At 41.7% G+C, this 19,050-nt stretch overlaps 1 protein-coding gene across 4 annotated transcripts in view; it reads left to right on the forward strand.

The window, feature by feature from the left end:
- LOC109951972 (probable cation-transporting ATPase 13A3) overlaps positions 1–16,316 on the forward strand; it is a 24,481-nt gene extending 8,165 nt beyond the window's left edge. The window contains exons 8-33 of one of the 4 annotated variants that reach the window (XM_020586772.1): positions 806–940; positions 1,104–1,176; positions 1,433–1,564; positions 2,115–2,282; positions 2,519–2,676; positions 2,753–2,941; positions 3,862–3,923; positions 4,352–4,502; positions 4,807–4,929; positions 5,025–5,042; positions 5,447–5,597; positions 5,744–5,864; positions 7,446–7,570; positions 7,672–7,835; positions 9,017–9,148; positions 9,325–9,404; positions 9,540–9,582; positions 10,619–10,728; positions 11,061–11,157; positions 11,600–11,672; positions 11,795–11,972; positions 12,374–12,549; positions 13,187–13,275; positions 13,355–13,435; positions 13,695–13,790; positions 14,924–16,316. In XM_020586772.1, coding sequence (XP_020442428.1) covers positions 806–940; positions 1,104–1,176; positions 1,433–1,564; positions 2,115–2,282; positions 2,519–2,676; positions 2,753–2,941; positions 3,862–3,923; positions 4,352–4,502; positions 4,807–4,929; positions 5,025–5,042; positions 5,447–5,597; positions 5,744–5,864; positions 7,446–7,570; positions 7,672–7,835; positions 9,017–9,148; positions 9,325–9,404; positions 9,540–9,582; positions 10,619–10,728; positions 11,061–11,157; positions 11,600–11,672; positions 11,795–11,972; positions 12,374–12,549; positions 13,187–13,275; positions 13,355–13,435; positions 13,695–13,790; positions 14,924–15,106 — 3,108 coding nt within the window. In that variant the 3' untranslated portion in view covers positions 15,107–16,316. Of the gene's footprint in view, positions 1–805; positions 941–1,103; positions 1,177–1,432; positions 1,565–2,114; positions 2,283–2,518; positions 2,677–2,752; positions 2,942–3,861; positions 3,924–4,351; positions 4,503–4,806; positions 4,930–5,024; positions 5,043–5,446; positions 5,598–5,743; positions 5,865–7,445; positions 7,571–7,671; positions 7,836–9,016; positions 9,149–9,324; positions 9,405–9,539; positions 9,583–10,618; positions 10,729–11,060; positions 11,158–11,599; positions 11,673–11,794; positions 11,973–12,373; positions 12,550–13,186; positions 13,276–13,354; positions 13,436–13,672; positions 13,791–14,923 lie in introns of those variants that run through there. The other 3 variants (XM_020586774.1, XM_020586775.1, XM_020586776.1) reach the window with 3 other exon arrangements.
- The last annotated feature ends 2,734 nt before the right edge of the window (positions 16,317–19,050 follow it).

Genomic DNA, 19,050 nt, shown 5'->3' on the forward strand with positions numbered 1-19,050 from the left:
TGCGTTCCTTCCAATCATGCCCTTCCAGGTGTCACTGTCGCTGCCCACGTGAGCGTTGAAGTCCCCCAGTAGAACAACAGAGTCCCCAGTCAGAGCGTTTTCCAGCACCTTCCCAGAGACTCCAAGAAGGCCGGGTACTCCACACTGCCATTTGGCCCGTAGGCACAAACGACAGTGAGAGACCTATCCCCAAACCGAAGGTGCAGGGAAACGACCCTCTCATTCACTGGGGTGAACTCCAACACATGGCGGCTAAGGTGGGGGGCTATGAGCAAGCCCACACCAGCACATCGCCTCTCACCGTGGGCAACTCCAGAGTAGTAGAGAGTCCAACCTCTCTCAAGGAGTAAGGTTCCAGAGCCCAAGCTGTGCATGGAGGCGAGCCTGACTATCTCTAGCCGGTACCTCATAAACTCGGACTCCTTCCCCACCAGCAAGGTGACATTCCATGTCCCCAGGGCTAATCTCCGTGTCCAGAGAGCAGGTTGTCGGGGCCCTTGCCTTCAACTGCTGCCCATTCCAATGTGCACCAGCCCCTTACAGATCCTCCTGCAGGTGGTGGGCCGACGGGAGGACGTCCCCACGTCGCTCGTTCAGGCTAAGCCTGGCCGGGCCCTGTGAGGGGAGGCCTGGCCACCAGGCGCTCGCATTCAAGCCCCAACCCCGGGCCTGGCTCCAGGGTGGGGCCCTGGCTGCGCCATGCAGGGCAACGTCACGGTCCTTGATTTTGATCTATTCATAAAGGGCTTTTTTTTAAAACTAGTAACAATATCATCAATGCTTGCTCTATTTCTTTCTCTGACAGGTCTTGAATCCTTTCTACATCTTCCAGCTCTTCAGCGTTATCCTGTGGAGCATAGAGGGCTACTACTACTACGCTGCAACCATAGTATTAATGTCTGTCATTTCAATAGCTGCCTCGCTGTATACGATTAAAAAGGTGAGTCATTGGAAGATTGTAGAGTGAGCTGATATGCAGCTGATGTAAAGAAAGTACAGTAATGATCTTTACAGAAAAGTCTGTTCACAACATCTTGTCCATTTCTGTGTGTACAGAAGTATTTTCTCATTTTATCTACGAATCTGTGGCGTTCTCATTTCAGCAATATGTGAAGCTACATGACATGGTCGCAACTCACAGTGTGGTCCGTGTTTCAGTGTGCAGAGGAAATAAAAGTATGTTTTCCTTCTTGGTTATAAAATAGATCTGCGTGTTGGTGAAGGTAGGAGTGCTGTTTGATCAATCCTGCATGACTGGTGTTTTCTAAAATGTGTTGTGTAATGTGTAATGTTTTAAGGCTGTTACTAAGCCACCCCCCCTTATCTTCCTGTCCAGTAATACATGAATTATTGATCTCCAATGGTGTCCTCATGATTGCCCACAGAGAGCTGATATCATCTTCAGTTTCTTCTTTCTCACCGTTGATCTCAGATATCGAAGAGGCCTTGTCGACAGAGCTTGTGCCCGGTGATGTCATCATTATTCCAGCGAATGGAATGATCATGTCCTGTGACGCCGTACTCCTCAGCGGAACCTGCATTGTAAATGAAAGCATGCTGACAGGTGGTGTTTTTATTTGGCCGCCACCTGCTTCTGTATATTGTACTTTTTACTGCACTGCATTTATGTGACAGGTGGAGTTATTTTTCAGATTAAAATCTTACATTAAAATATATAGATGCGCTTTTACAATACAATACAGTATATTGTCAAAGTTTAAACCTGTGGTTGCCATCCTTTTATGGCTTGTGTCGAGTTGTCTCCTTGTCACACTTGTGTCGAGTTGTCTCCTTGTCACATGTCAGATTTCTCAGTTGCTTGTAGTTTCATTTCCTTTCTAAACTTGGTTTAAACTAAACAGTTTGAGACCCAAGGAGGTCAAAGTAGAACTTTGTTATATATTGGCTCACCAAATAAGTGCAGTACTATAGTAGTAGTATTGTTTTTTGCAATATTGTATGTTGGTATATCTTTTAAAACGGTATCTTAAGACTTAAAAACTATGAATTGCGACTGATTTTTGGTCAAAAAGCTGTATTTTTATACATGGCCTTCATGTATGCAGCTCAGCTAGTGATGTGTTCTTTTTAATTGGATGTCTGTGGATCTGCAGGAGAGAGTGTGCCTGTCACCAAGACCAGTCTACCCAGTTCAGGTGAAGAGGCAGCCAGTAGCTACAATACAGAGGAGCACAAGAGATACACCCTTTTCTGTGGCACCCATGTTATCCAGACCCGCTTCTATACTGGTGAACTGGTGACAGCTGTTGTGGTCAGAACAGGTGGGAAAGAGGAAAAACAGAGTTGCAGTAACTTCTTATGGCCTTGGTGATGAAAACCTTCTGTTGCATAAACAAACTGGTGGTGGATTCCCTTCAGTTTACCTTGTGTATAAAGTTAGCTTGTTCATACTGCTGCACACATCCACACACTAACTAAGATATGGCACAATAAATGACCAAATCTAATGAACAAATGTGTGATTTAATCATCTGTCATTACTGGTGTGTTCCCACAGGCTTCAGTACAGAGAAAGGCCAGCTCGTGCGCTCCATCCTCTACCCTAAACCCACAGACTTCAAGCTGTACCGGGATGCCTACATGTTCCTGCTGTGTCTGGTGGGGGTGGCAGGGATTGGCTTCATCTACACCATCGTCCTCAGTATCATGAACAAGGTATCACTGCTCTAGCAGAGGAGATGTAAATGTCTAAATGTGCTAAATTTTAGTCAGTGATCTCAATCTCATCCAGGTTCCAGCAAGAACCATCATCGTTGAATCGCTGGACATTTTCACCATCACCGTGCCCCCAGCCTTACCGGCAGCCATGACAGCTGGTATTATGTACGCTCAGCGGCGCCTGAAGCGGGTCGGCATCTTTTGCATCAGTCCCCAAAGGATCAATGTGTGCGGTCAGCTTAACCTGGTCTGTTTTGACAAGGTAGCTTCAACTGCAGTTGTCATTTCTTCCAGTGTGATTTTGTTTTCTTGTTAAGAATTCAGTAAAAATTTAACAAGCATGTCAGGATTGTGTCTAGGAACCATGCTTAACTTTCACTGCTCAGAATGCATTAAGATTAGTTTTGAAGCATCCAAATCCACCTTCAGTCCAAGCGCAATGTCTCATGACAAACTGACTTCATGGTTTTCTGACCTTCAAGATCATAAATTAAACTGAATCATGATGTCTGGAGGGCAGTGCTGCATTTATTGTCTGTTAATGCTCTGGTATTGGATCTCTTGGAAAGCATCCTATACAATCTATAGTCAGAGGAAGCTGTTTCTATCCGCACAGTATGTTTTAAGAAGCTTAGTCGTTTTATTTTTTAGGTTATAGTCATGAACTTTTCAGTATGTTGCTACATTAACAGGTTAGAATGGAAGCCTCTTGCTTGCTGGTTTAGTGAAATGTGCCTAAACCTGGTAGAGCATTCCTAGGGAAGCCCAGTATTCATGTTCAATGGTGTTTTCACTGGGCCTCACAGTGAGTTTCAGCCTGTGCCCTCATAAATCCGCTGGGCCCCATGACAGGCAACACCATTCTGTCCACACTGTATTTGCTTAGGCTAAGCTGCTGTGACTGGCTGCACTGGCTTCAGAGGCACTTTCGTCTGTCTGTCACCGCCCTGCACACCAATACATGCATTATTCCTACTTTTATAGTAGTTACAAGTTATATCAGAAAACAGATTTAGGTAAGAGGTTAAGAATGTTCATTAAATGCATTTAGTGTAATATAAAGTAGGACTCAATGCATGTCCGTCCCAAAGTTTTGGGCTGTTGAGACTGATTTCCCGCTCTCAGACAGGATTCATGCAGCAGCTTCCTGAGCATTGATATATGTTTATGTTTTTCCTTCAGACTGGTACTCTGACTGAGGATGGTTTGGACCTGTGGGGTATTCAGAGGGCAGAAGATGGCATGTAAGAGAGAGCCTCTTGTATTTGCAAACAAATCTGTGTCAGTTTCCTGAGAGTAACCACAAAAATGTTGTGCTTTAAAAGCCTGGAGAGATGTGATGACAGCAATTGGAACAAATGTAGAAAAACAAATGTTTGGATTCTTTAAACTGTGACAGTTTTTTTGCATTCTGTCTTCATGGAAATGTGACATTTCTGTATGATATTGCATAACACTATGTTCTGTGGATGTTTATGTTTTTCACTCTCTCTCTGGAAAAAGGATTCTTGTCTGTCAGAATATTTTTGTAGTGATTTCACATGATGTCCTTAGTAAGCACAAGAGCACTTGTAAGACTTTGTTTTACAACATCATACTTAATGTATATGTGGTTTGCTCCTGTCATAACCACAGTCCGATTGTTGAGTCAGATCCTCGCTCTCCATTACAGCTTTTTTCCACCAGAGCCCAACGCAGCTAAAGAAAGTCTGGTGAACTCCACATTTGTGGCCTGCATGACAACCTGCCACTCACTGACCAAGATCGAGGGCAAACTCTCCGGCGACCCTTTAGACCTTAAGATGTTCAGGGCTACAGGCTGGGTAAGGAGACAGCGATCAGTGTTTACACCCAGCATGCTAAGTCACAGGCGCCACAGCTAGCATGGGTACCAGTGTGTACATGAATTATACAGCACCACGTGCTTTGCTTTGGCAGAGCAAGTTGGCTGAACCTGTTAAAGTCTGGTGCCATGGATACTCCAGGGCGAACAGTAGAAAATTCCTCTTCCTTTCAAGAGGATGTCGGGACTACAGTTGATTTTTGTTCACACCAGGCTTGACGTGATTGAATCTATAAGCTCAAGGAGTTATTGAGATATTATTATGCAATGTTATTTTTGTTTAGATCCTAGAGGAGCCCACAGAAGAGGAAACTGCACTCCACGATCTCATAATGCCCACAGTTGTGCGACCTCCACAGCACGCCGTCCCCACAGCAAATCAAAACAGTGAAATAACTCAGAACACGGTATAGTTCCATCAGTTTGGTCATGGCTAAAAAGAAATATATTCCTGATTTCTTGCCTGATCTCAGAATTATATGATTCAATCCTTTTTTTACAGGAGCTGCCTGAATTATCAGTAAGTTGGCCTTTTTTATGAAACGTTTTAAAGAAAATAGTTTCACATTTTGAGAAATACAATTTTTCAGTTTCTTGCTGAGAAATGAGAAGTTAGCTTAACTTAGCATAAAGACTGGAAACAGGTGACCAGCTGGCTCTGGCCAAAGATAGCTATATTAGCTGGTTGGTGAGTTTATTGTTTACCAGAGTAGCCTTTATACCAAGCTAAGCTAATCAGCTCCATTCTGTGTTTTTATATTTAGTCTTTAAGAGCAGTGTCTGTCTTCTTCTCAGCAAGAAAAGAATTAAAAAGGCATATTTTCCAAAATGTCAAACAGTTCTTTTAAATTCTGAAAACCTAGATTTGACGATTTTGTTCATAATTACCATGTACATGTGCAACATGTGACCTTTGCTCATCAGTCCTGTGAGATTGGTATCATGCGTCAGTTCCCTTTCTCCTCGGCGCTGCAGAGGATGAGCGTGGTGGTCAGGAGGTTGGGAGGAAAATACATGGAGGCCTACTTGAAAGGAGCACCAGAGATTGTGGCCAGCCTCTGTAAACAGCACACAGGTCAGAAACCTATCCTGCATGCCTAAGGTTGGGATGGATACAAAGGACAATAAAATAAAAAGATCCTTCAGTATCTTTGTTCTCGTCCTTGTTAAACAAATATCATCTAAAGAACTAGACTGATTTGGGTCTGTCCTTGTCTACAGTCCCACAGACTTTTACAGAGACTCTGGAGACCTACACCAGGAAAGGCTTTAGGGTCATTGCCTTGGCACATCGACAACTGGAGTCCAAACTTTCCTGGCACAAAGTCCAGAGCCTCAGCAGGTACACCTGCATCCAAAGATAACACTGTCCACAGTACATTTGGCTGCTGATGGGGAGTGTACTGAAACATCCCACTCTAAATTCTGTAACTGTTAAAAATTAACATTACTAATGAAACCTATGGACATTTTGATGTTGGCAGACTTAGTTCTGATAACTGGACAAACAGATCAAATGATGTCATCTCCCAGTATCTGCCACAGTGGAGTAGAAAATGTTCCTGTTATCTAAAACATGAGCAAATGCCAGGACTCTCAGTCCCAAACTACATACTATTTGCTTGACTCACTGTTTTGCATCCACAGCAACATGCAGGGAGAAACCCGCCACAGAAAAGGCATTAAAAACATCCGTTTTTCACAAACAGTAGCATCGACCTACAAGCACCATTTACAGAAAAGTATGGGCATTTTCCAAAATGCAATAAAAACTAAAATCTGTGATTTGTTAATTCACTTTAACTTTTATTTAACTGACAAAAGTACAAAGGAAAGGTTTTCAATGTTTTCTCTGACCAACTTAATTGCTTAAGACTCAAAAGGTTGTAGAATATTTCAGTAACACCGTTCTGGAAGGTTCCAAAGTTAGCAGGTCAGTTAGTAACAGGTGAGAGTATCATGACTGGGTATAAAAAGAGCATTGACCCAAAGGCTCAACCTTCACAGTCAAGGATGGGTCATTGCTCACCACTTTGTGTCAAACGACATGAGAGAATTGTAAATCAAGAATCAATCAAGAATATTTTTCAAGGCAAACTTGCAAACAATTCAGGTCTTTCACCATCTACAGTACATAATACTGTGAAAAGATTCAGGGACTCTGGGGAAATCTCACGGTGTAAAGGCCAAGGGTGAAAACCACTGTTGAATGTGCGTTACCTTAGAGTCCTTAGGAGGCACTGCATGAGAAACTGTCAGCCTACCATGATGAATACAGCCACATGGGCTCGGGAGTGTTTTGGAAAGTACTCAAATTCTATCACAAGTTCTGAATTTGTTTATATTTACAAAATGCAATTAAGTTGGTCAGTGAAAACAATCCAGGCCTTTTCTTTATACTTTTGTCAGTGAAATAAAGGTTCAAGCAAATGAACAAATCACAGATTTTAGCTTGTAATTGCATTTTGGAGAATGTCCTAACATTTCTGGAAACCGGGTTCATATCATAATGCAACACAGCCACAGAATAAGGTTTGAGTGTTAATTAGAGTGACATGACTTGCCAGCAATCATAGACATTAGTATTAATGATTTAGTTGGCTATTTAGCAAGACTTCCAAGCCCACATGACTACTGGATGAGAAGCAATGTCCTGCCTGTTCCTGAATGGCTGTTGTCATTCTGATAAATATAGAAAGTCATTAAGTAAAGCAGATGTGAATGAGGATGGTAGCACAAAACCAGAATGCCAACGAAGAGAATGAAAACTCTTCAGTGTGCTGCAATAAAATGAGTTAGGTTCTTTGTTGTGGGTTCCCTTCACTGATCCCCTGACATCTGAATCTATACAGTGACTTCATACAAGTATTAGTGACAAATAAATGTTGCTTTATTTTTAAAATGGATGATATGTTGCTTTTAGGGACCTAATAGAGACCAACATGGAGTTCCTTGGTTTGATCATCATGCAGAACAAAATAAAAGATGAGACGGCAGGGGTTTTACATCAGTTACGACAAGCTAATATCCGCACTTTGATGGTTACAGGTAACCCAGCTTAGTGAATTTAGTCATTTATTTGTGGCTGAAATGATGTTTTTGTATCAGCACATCCTCATTTTGCTTCTTTCTCCTGTGTCATCTGTTAGGTGACAACATGTTGACAGCCATATCGGTAGCTCGAGACTGCGGGATGGTGCCTGCACATGAGAAGGTCATTATAGCAGATGCTGTGCCTCCTAAAGATGCCCACCCTGCTAGTATCACGTGGCATTACACAGAAAACATTACTCAGACTGCCAAGGACAGTCAGGTGAGTCAAAGGCCCAGTCCCAATTCACCCCTTGCCCCTACCACTTTGCCCTGCCTGTCCGTTCACATGTAGTGGTACAGTAGGGGTGTCCTGATTGTCCTTAGGATGGAGGGGTAGGGTGAAGTGGTTGAGCTACACGGCCCTTCAGACAGAGGGTTTTCAGAAGCGGACTCAAAACCAAGTGTTATGAGGCTAACTACAACAAAATTTATGTGCAGTCAGTGCGGCACACCTCAAACAAATCCACCAGTATTCTCTGGTGTCAAAAACATGTTCCTATCCTTCCATTTCTATTTGCTATTGACAAACACTAACTCATACTTAAAGGGCAAAAGAAATCACCACAGCAGAAGACAGCAACAACAACTCGTTGAATCTGTTTAGTTGACCATCATCATCAACTACCGATGAGGCATAGAGGTCTTGAAGGGTTGTCCCATTTCATAGGGGAAGATTTCAACCACTGCTCCTTATAACTCCGTTTTGAGGGTTGACTCAAAAATGAGGGGGTAGGGGTAAAAAAATAAGAAATGGGATTGGGCCAAAGTCTCAGTCCTACTGATTTAATGAATAAAACAGTAAGGGATAATTATGATAGTGTGTGATCGGCTTCCCTGACACTTGATCTGGTGCTCTCATGACTGATTAAGACAGTTCTTTATTTGGCTGCTCTACTGTTTGCTTTAACAAGTGTCAGACGCATATTCAAGTATCTTTTCTCTTCCCAGTTTAAGCAAAATTGTTCTTAAATATCTGAACAAACAAAAAAGAAATACACACAGCAGAGTTTGGAAAAAACACTCAAACAAGCTTTGTGTAAGAGTCTCTCAGTGGATTTAAACATCTACAGTGCCTCTAAAAAGTATTCACCCCCTGGGATGTTTTACCTTTTTGTTGATTTTATAAATCAATCATGGTCAATATAATTACGCTTTTTTTTATCCTGTTTTTTGGTGAAATCTATGTGTTACTGGTTAGGTCCTTGCTGTGGTTGCTGTTTTACCCTTATCTCTTTTATTGACCCATTTTTATTGGGTTTAAATGTATCCACTGTTGGCACAATGTTTGTCCTTATTTTTTATCTACAGGTCATTGGACCACCCTATGCAAAGGATGAATGAATGAAAGATAAATGGTATGATTCAGTTTTCTGGTGTTCTGACTCATCCCCTCTCCTCCAGACTGTGGAGATCGACCTGGGCAAAGGGATATATGAGAAGCAGCAGACTCCACAGGAACAAAACTATCACTTCGCTGTCAGTGGCCGAGCCTTCAGTGTCATCACCGAGCACTTCCCTCAACTTGTCCAGAAGGTACAAGCCTGTCTTTGGCACATAAACATCTACATACTCAGACAAAGATTCTTAAACATTAGGGGAAGCAGATAAATAGTCGTAGCTCCTGGTGGTTTCTGTCTTGCTGCTCTTCTGGCTTCATGCTGACTGGATGCCGTGGTAATCCTCTTTCTCTCCACATGGGGCTGCTGCAGCTCATGCTGAGATCCACTGTGTTTGCCCGCATGTCTCCAGACCAGAAGACTCAGCTGGTGGAAGTGCTGCAGAGCATAGAGTGAGTCTCTTGTTGATTTTGTGGCTTAGTTTTTATTGTCTGTTTATTTCAATTAGTTGGAGACCTTGCGATTTTAGAGCATCATCATCATCAGTGGCAAATATTTACCTTTATCCAACTGTGTTTACTTTCCAGTTACATTGTTGGGATGTGTGGTGATGGTGCTAATGACTGTGGTGTAAGTATGAATTGGATTCATTTAGATGCACACATCATAACCAGGGTATAAATTTCTTGATGGCTATATGGCCATGGCCGTCATCGCCCCTTGCATTTGTTTGTGAAGCCCTCTACAGTTGCCAGAGCAGAAGACCCAGCTGGTGGAAGTGCTGCAGAGCATAGAGTGGCCGGTGTGCTCTCATCAGATCTGATCTGACAGATTATAGTGTATATTGGTGGTCTAGATGAGAAAAAAAAAACTGTAAAATGTCCCTTTAGAGCATTTTCACAAACAGAGTAAAGATTTTACAAGTCAGACTGTGTTTGAAAGAGTCTTTATACTGTCGTTGATAATTGAGTCGACATTAAAAGGTGCAAAACCTGAGAAAACATCTCAGTATTGTAATATATGTTTCCCTTAAATTTCCCCTTAACTTCCCTATTGGAGGCCCAGACCCGGATTAAACCTTCACTGTCACGTGTTGTGATTTTGTTATTTTTAGCTGCTTAACAAGATATTTAATGTGCATTGTAACATTAACTTTTATGTAAAAGCAGAAGTTACATTGTAAAATTAAGGAATTTGTGTAAAGGTGACTTGTATTGTAATTTAAAAAAAAAAAGCAAAAGGCTTAATAGGCAGCCATTATAAATGTATTAAAAATGTATTTAGTTTTTAGTGCTGGTACTTTTGATCATCATGATGCCAGAAGATTAAAGCTTTTGCACCCCTAATGCCACCTTTGTAGAGCAGCTTATAGTGTCTGTGCAGAAAAATGGATACAACAATTAAGGCTTTTACATAGACTAAATTATGTGAATGGTACATGTAAGCCTTCTCTATATATTGTTGGGCAATTAAAATGCTAACAAATGACTGTTTTTATACGTTTATTAAGCATAATGTGTTGAATGTCAAACTTTCAAAGTAACTAGTATCTATAGTGGAGTGAAATATTCTCACACAATCAAGTAGCTCAGTTAAAACTCAGTATTTCACCTCTTGTTATTTCTATTTTCATGTGATTCATACTGATGTTATCCATCTGTCCCAGGCTCTGAAGAAAGCTCACAGTGGGATTTCTCTGTCAGAGCTGGAGGCTTCTGTTGCTTCACCCTTCACTTCCTCCACCTCAAACATCTCCTGTGTCCCCAACCTCATCAGGTACAACGCCCCACTGTGCTCCTGAGGGTCTTCCATGAATTTCAGGAATATCAGCCAGAAGAGACAACACATTGCAGAAATTTACCAAAATGTGCAAACCTCTCCAGACCAGTTCTAGCTGGACCCACGTGGGTGTAATAAGGCCGTCATCTCTCACCGTTCATCATGATAAACCACACCGTTATATACACTCATAACTAATTCATAGGGTTGACTGAAATAAATTACAACAGGAATGAATGATGCATTTTCAGTTTTTCTTGTAGCATTTGTTGCAAACTGAACTGTTTTATGAGCTTTCTGATCATCTCTGACCTTCTCACCTTCCACAGGGAGGGTCGGGCTGCCCTCATCACGTCCTTCTGCGTATTCAAGTTTATGGCGCTCTACAGCATCATCCAGTACCTGAGTGTCACCTTGCTCTACTCGGTAAACACAGTTCTGTTTCTCATTCTTACACTTTGTTCCAAATTGTATTATTTGAGTCGCATTGATTTAAACAGGGTAAAAATCAATTACATGGAGTTTTGGGTTAAATAAAAGTCTGTTCAAATTGCTGTTTAAGCTACACGTTTTATTAGCTTGCCAGTGCGTTAAAACCCTGATATTTACAAGTAGAAGCCAGCGTCGGGTTTAAAAAGATATGGGGGTTCATACTCCACTGGCTGTGAAACAAAGGCAGTGACCACAGAGTGGCACATTGTTTTGTTCCTAGGGAAAGTGTCGGTAAAGTAGTTGGACTGTGACATAATGTGGTTGCATTAATCTGCACTGCAGCTGAAGTGTGACTGTTACTTATACAGAGGTTCTAGGTCCATTCATCCGCTGCTGTGCGATTGTTTATTTGTCATCACCTTTTTTGATACTGTAGATTCTCAGCAACTTGGGAGATTTCCAGTTTCTCTTCATTGACATGGCCATCATTCTCGTCATTGTCTTTACAAGTGAGTAGCATGAAGCTCTGTTTGACTTTGAGGGATGGGGTGGGTGAAAGGCGAAAGCAGTTATGTATGACAGTGACCTCTGGAAAGCAGCTCAGTGATGGTGCTTGTTTTCTGGTCTTCAGTGAGTCTGAACCCAGCGTGGAAGGAGCTGGTGTGTCGTCGTCCACCGTCCGGTCTGATCTCAGGCCCGCTCCTCTGCTCAGTTCTGACCCAGATCCTCATCTGTATGCTCTTTCAGGTCCTAGCCTTCCTTTTAGTGCAACAGCAAAGCTGGTATGAGATATGGACACCTCAGTCAAAGTGAGTGACATGTTGGAAATGAAGTGCTTCAGTGTCCTGCCCTGTTCTGCTTTGTTGCTGCCGCCTCTGTACATTCCTTCTTACTTGATATTAAACCAATGGTTGAACATGATGAAGTGAATCCTCTGTCTTGGTCCTTATCTTGTATGAAGGCACAAAGTTGTATAAATTGTCTTAGGTTTTTCTCCTGCCTTTCTACAGCCTTTTTTAAAATAAATTTTAGACACAAAATAATAACTGTCCATCACACATCATACACAATGTAAGCTGGTCAGTAAAGGTCTGAAAACAGTGACACTGTACATTTGCTTTTGGTTTATTTTTTCTGGTTCTTATGAATGCACAGCTTTTCAGAGGTTTAGCTGTCTGTACTGATTCCTCTGTCCTGTCTTCTCCTGCAGTGCCTGCAATGTTTCCGCTCTCTCTTCCGGCCTGAATGTAACAGCCCCTCGTGACCCCAAAAATATCAGGAACTATGAAAACACCACCGTCTTTTACGTCTCCTGCTTCCAGTACTTGGCCGTGGCCGTCGTCTTCTCAAAGGGAAAGCCCTTCAGACAGCCAAGCTACAAGAACTGTAAGGCTTGTTTTGTATTGTCGAAGAGCTGCTTTTCTCAGCGAGCTTAGTGTCAGTGCAGAATGGATTTGAATTTGCCAGCCACATTCTGAAGTGTGGTATTTTATATATCACTGAAATGGTTTTTAAGTTTTACATTTTTAAGGTATATATTTCTTTTAAAATGATTTTTAAAAAGTCAGTTCAGTTCCTATGGACTTTTAGCTACAATTTTAATGTTTTCCAAATTATAGTTAATTTACCTGAATGATCAGATCCTTGTCTAAATAGAGTTTTCATGCGTCCATACCAGCCACAGCCAGGGGCATCATGTTTTTGGGTTGTTTCCGTCCCATAATCGTGAACGCCACAGCTCAGGAACTCCTGCTCAAAGATGAACTGATTAGTTTTTGGTGGTCAGAGATCAAAGGTCAAGCTTACTGTTTCCTCATGTCTGTCCCGTTCCTGTGAACTTGACTTTTGAGCAGAAAAAAACTGCAAGGCAGTAATTCTGATTATCACTTCAATGTGAGTGTAGTGCACACATTTACACTTACTCGTGGTGCTAATACAGTCCCATATATGTGTGGATGCTGTTCTTGTTGAAAACAACTCTATAATGTTGTTGGACCAAATTTCTATATGTTTATTTCCTAAGGGCTCTTCATGCTGTCCTGTACCAGCCTGTATACGTTTCTCCTCTTCATCATGCTGCACCCCGTTCCTGCCATCGACAACTTCCTGGATGTAAACTGCATTTTAATTTTGTTTGAAGTTGATGGAAACTGTGTGTTTTTGTATTCACTGCTCATCCTACTCCCCTCAGATCGTGTGTATTCCTCAAGACTGGCGCATTATGCTGGTCATCATTGTCACAGTGAATGTGGCTGTGTCCTTCCTGCTGGAGGTAAGCTTTAGAGATGTCATACCGTACCAGCTCTCTGTGACTGAGCATTCTTCATTTAAAACTGTGATTTGCATTGATTTCTTCCCCGGCTGAATCGGTGCTTATTAGTACATCATCGCCTGATGAGCTAAATCATTGAATCATTTTATTAGGTCTTAGTGTTTTCTGTCCTGTGCTTTTTGTGGCTGTAACACAATCTTCATCCTCCCTGTCACGTCTGATCGGCTGATTCTCAAGTTCCCACTGAAATCTCCCGTAGATTGTGATCTTTGACATCATGCTGTGGAGACTGGTTGTCAGAGGCAATCAGGGGTTAAATCACCCCACAGAGTCCTCCTCTGCTGACACACCTCAGGTTGGGAAGCTTTTGAGTACACTTTGTTTTGTCTTTTCTCAGAGTGTCAGTACTAGTGGTGCCTTTCCTTTATCTCTTAGCTCTGATTCTCTTGCTTTCATGAATCTTTTCCTTTGTTGATCTGTTTCACATGTTACAGGGTTTTCCCTACCACAAAAACACTTAGGTGCAGCACCTAAGTGTTTTTGCGGCGCGCCTAAGCCAAATGAATGTAAAAAGGCGACATATTGGAACGAATGTAAAAACCATGGTGAGTTATATGTGCTGAAAAATAAGAGGGGACTTGATTTCAAAATGACACGGCAACAGGAATGACCTTCAATCATCAGTGTTTGGACGAACGATTGTGTGACTGGCAGCATTGCCAAACTAATCAAAGAGCTGACAGGATGTTTCTCTGTACCATCAACTCAGATAGTTATAGCCATCAATAAGGTCAGCCTTCGCAAAGAGTAATTGAATCGGGCTATAACTTTTTGTTAAGGAGTAATTCTTGTGAATGGTAACAATAGAGATAGCAGGATGTAGCCTGTTTTACTAATAAATAAATTGCTAACAGAGCTAACACATACTGAACTACGTAGCTAAGTGAGGTTGGTCAAGGAAGCTAGTTAGTTGATATTCAGTTTTCTTACAACTATGTTAGAATTTCCTTCTAATAATTTCAAACTCACACCAAGCCGTCTGAAAATCTAGGGAAAACCCTGTGTTAAAATCCTGTAAGAATATACTGTGACAAAAGTGATACTCTAGGTTATCTAGAGGAAATGTTTTTCTTACATATACATTATTTAACAGTTTTCAGCTGACAGTGTCACTAGTGTTGCAAAAACTGTTTATTATGAAACACTTGTCATGCATGAAAAAAATTAATCTGTTGAATGTAGAAATAGCTGCATTGTTGTAACTTAGAACTCTGTTTTCTTAAAGGTCAGATTCTAAACAGTAAAAATTAAAGTATGTCACTGTTTGCAGTATAAACAAATTTACATGTGTGTTCTGGTCACATAACCACAGAAATCTGATTCTGAGGATGCTCACTCATTTATTTAGCAGAGATAATGTATAAATAGCTTAAACACAGGCTCATTAATTTGTGTTTTATGTCTGATGTTTCTACTTCGTGTTCTCAGGAAGCCATTGATCGCTGGGGCTCGCTTTTCCTCTCCCGGTTGTTGTGTCGGAGAAACAAGCCCCCAAAGATGTGCTACATGCACCTGGCTCTGAAGCTGCAGGATGACACCAACTGGCCCCCGAAACCTTTCACTGTCACCTATGCCAGTGATCCACAGTCCCACATCTCCACTACCCTCTGACACCAATATAACCAACAAGCAAACTACTGCACAGACTAAAACTAAAACCCAACAAGCCTGCATGCTGAGTTGGCTGGAGATGATGTTTGCGAGATGTGGATACTGCTGGACACCAGTGACCAATCCAGGAGTTTCATGAAAGCAAAGCCTTAAAGTGCAACAACTGACACTGTAAGCTGCTCATACATAAAGTTTTCTTTCATTTTGATTCACCTCATCAAAATAGGCACTTGGATTTTAGCCGCACTGTTGCGTTATGCTACTGAAACTTGAGCCAATGGCCTCTGTTAAAGGAATAGTTAAAGGTTTTGTCCTTTACTGCTGCTGGAACACTGGAATTTCCCCACTGTGGGATCAATAAAGTTCTACCTACCTACCAACAATTATTCACATTACCACCCTCATGTCTGTATGTTATATATGAAGTTTCGGCCAGCAGCTGCTAATTTTAAGCTAGTTTGTCATTTTTATCCTGCATTTTCAAAGTTTATATCTTCTGAGCAATTTGGCGCTACAGCTGTCACCATCCTTATTGTGTGTCACCATGATTATAGGTGGTGTTCTCATCTGTCATGAGGTTTGTGGAAACGACCACTTATTTATATTCACACAGTGCCCATAGGGTAAATCCCAGTTCTCTTATTTTATCATTCATTAACTGAATCTGAAGTTGTTCTGGTCCACCATCTTGAAGGACATCCCAAAGCTCTGGTTTCTCTTCTGAGGAGTGAGGCAACTACCTGCAGGGGATATGACTGAGGATACATGACTGCATGCTTCATGGAAGTCCTTTATAAACTGACATGTTCTTTATTGTAAATCAGTTATTGTTTCTTTGCTGAAGATGAAGTATCAGAGGACAGGATGTCTCATGTCTGTAGAAACGTGTTTCCTCAAATCCTTGCATTTTCTCCTTGCATCTTTCCCTCATACTTTGTGTGGTCAGGACTGAGACACAAGTAAGGGAAATATGGATGCAATTAAGAGAATTGGGATTAACTCCATAGGTTAGGTATAAGGTATAAAGGCTAGGGAATCTTAATTACCTTAATTTATTAGTCGTCAATCCCCTTTTGACCCGGAAGTCGTTCTGGTATGCCACGAAGAAGGATGTCCCAAAGCTCTCATTTCTGCTCTGAAGAACAAGGAAGCTGCCTGAAGGAGCTTCCATCCATCCATCCATTTTCTAAACTGCTTAGTCCCAATCGGGGTCACGGGGGGCTGGAGCCAATCCCAGCCAGCTGCGGGCGAAAGGCGGGGTACACCCTGGACAGGTCGCCAGCCCATCGCAGGGCCAACACACAGACGAACAACCACTCACACACACAAGCACTCCTACGGGCAATTTAGAGACACCAATCAACCTATGCTGCAGGTCTTTGGACTGTGGGAGGAAGCCGAAGCACCCGGAGAGAACCCACGCAAGCATGGGGAGAACATGCAAACTCCGCACAGAAAGGCCCCAGGTTGGCCGGGGCTCGAACCCAGAACCTGCTTGCTGTGAGGCAACAGCGCTAACCACCGCGCCTGAAGGAGCTTTAACGAGGATATATGAGTGTATCCTTCACGGAAGTCTGTTGTGAAGTGAAATGCCCCTTTATCGGAAATCAGTTTGTAATTAGACTCTTCACACGAAGGATTGAAGAAAGGGCATCTCACGTCAGTCAAAACATGTTTCCTCGTTCCGCTCTCCTTGCAGTTTCTCCTTGCTTCTTATGTGGGTGGACTAAAATGCAAGGAAAAGATACAAATGAGGGAAACGTGGGTGCAGAAGTTGGATTCACCCATGTTTCACTCACTTGCTCCCAGTTTTATTCATCAGGAGCTAGTTTGTGATTCCACAGATGTGACAGGTCATTTAATAAGACTGAGGATTAAGATGGTAATTAATTCACATCAGTTTATTTCTTTCACATTAGAATTTCACAGACAAAAAATATAAAACATTTCATCATAGTTCTTTATCAAATGTTACTTTTTATTTGGTCTTGTTTTTCATCCCAAAAAAAAGAGGTCAACGCACTTTTTAAAAAAAATCATATTTCTTCCTGACAGAATTAACACTGCTGTGACTAGACTCCAGGCTTTGTGTGATGCTAAGCTAACAGGCCTGAAGGGAGGCCCTGGGACAAGGAAAGCAGCAAGCAACTATAGATTCATATTTAGCATTCAGGCAAAGTGGTATAATGTTTGTATCTAACTAACACTCAGGAAATATTTTCCAGAATGTCGAGCTATTCCTTTAAGGTGAGTGGACATCTCAATCACGCGACTGTCATTCAGTTGACTGCCTATGAAACGGACCTTCACTGGACGTTGAATAAGTTATATGAGTGTCATACGAGTGTCATACAAGTCTTTTCATTGTTTGGAACAGTTTTTACTGTCTGGCCAAATAGAGTACTTGAAATATGTGAAGAGCTGTGGCATATTTCGTTGCCAGTCTGGGACAGAAGAAAGAATCAGATATGTTGCACAGCGACAGTGTTCAGCTGCTGTTTTTCTCATTCACTTGTCACTATTAAGGCCTAAAAACACTGAATGAATTCCACTTCACTAAATGAAAACAGTCTACTACTAACATTAGCTGCTGCTAAAATAAAAAAGTAATACAACTGCATTAGGTCATATGGATTCAGAGAAACATGAGAGAAAACGTTTCTTTTTGCAGTTTGAAGAACCTAGGTGATGTTGTATTTCTAAGACAGAAGCCATGACACTGCTGCATTTCTATCTTAGCATTGCTTTGGTTGAAATTCTTCCTGTGGAAGAGAGAAGCAGAAATTTGTCCTTGTGTTTCTTTATTTTATTTCCAGTCCCACTGTGAGTGTTAGTCTGTGTGGTAAGAGAGACTGTGAGCAAATAAGAAAATCAAAATGAAACATTTCAGTTTCCCTCAGATGCATTTTGAAATGTTCTTTTAATCAAAATATGAATTTCTTTTTTAATTCAATGTTGCACTGACTATGGCACTTAACATTACTAAGACACTGTATTGGATAATATTGTTTTAATTAATTAAAGCAAAATATATCACGAGATGCGGTTGTGACAATTTTTAACATTTTATGTAATTTTTTTGAAATTTTTTTTTTTAGCTGTTGTATACATTTTTCTAGTAAAGCATGCAAAATGAAATTTGTGAAAATCTCTCTATTGCAAAAAAGAGATGTTAATCTTTAATCACTTTTATTGGCCAAGTATGTTACACACATGGTATTTGTTTCTGGTACAGAACCAAGGCAGCCATCTGCAGCGCCAACACACACACACACACACACACACACACACACCGACAGTGGCACTGTCCCTGCTCTGGCCACTGAGAGCAACTTGGGGTTCAGTGTCTTGCCTAAGGACACGGACATGTGGACTGGGGAGAACAGGACTCAAACTGCTGACCTTTGGGTTAGCGGACAACCGCCCTACCTCCTGAGCCACAGCCGCCCAATGTATTTAAAGGGAATGTGTTTCTGAAAATTGTAATACAGAATTTGTACTACAATGTGCCAAAACTGTGTTGGTGTCTGTCAGTGAATATCCCTGTGCTTTCTCTGCAGAAGTCCCATTACATTTCCCAATAAATCTGTATATTAAGCCACTCTTGCGTGCTTCGTGGGGGGCTGACCTTGGTCACACTTTTTTCAGCCAAGACTCACTGATCAATTATGAGCTTTCCCAGCCTCCTCTCTGCCTGGCATATGGGCGCTTAAAGGGGCGAGAGTGGAGGAGAAAAAGGGGTATCATTTCATGTGGAGATCAGGGCCTATAGGCAGTGAATGGGTGGATTTAGGGGGGACTGTGAATAAGCGAAGGGGGTCTTCACTTGTACCAAAAAGAAAAGAATCTCCCACAGATCAGGGAAGAGCCTTTTTGGGAATATTCATGATGAGAATGGGAAGGCATCATGAATTCATGTGCGCCTCCCTGACATACAGATCATC

This window comes from Monopterus albus, unplaced genomic scaffold (genome assembly GCF_001952655.1).
Source record: "Monopterus albus unplaced genomic scaffold, M_albus_1.0 scaffold420.1, whole genome shotgun sequence".
NCBI classification, from domain to species: domain Eukaryota; kingdom Metazoa; phylum Chordata; class Actinopteri; order Synbranchiformes; family Synbranchidae; genus Monopterus; species Monopterus albus.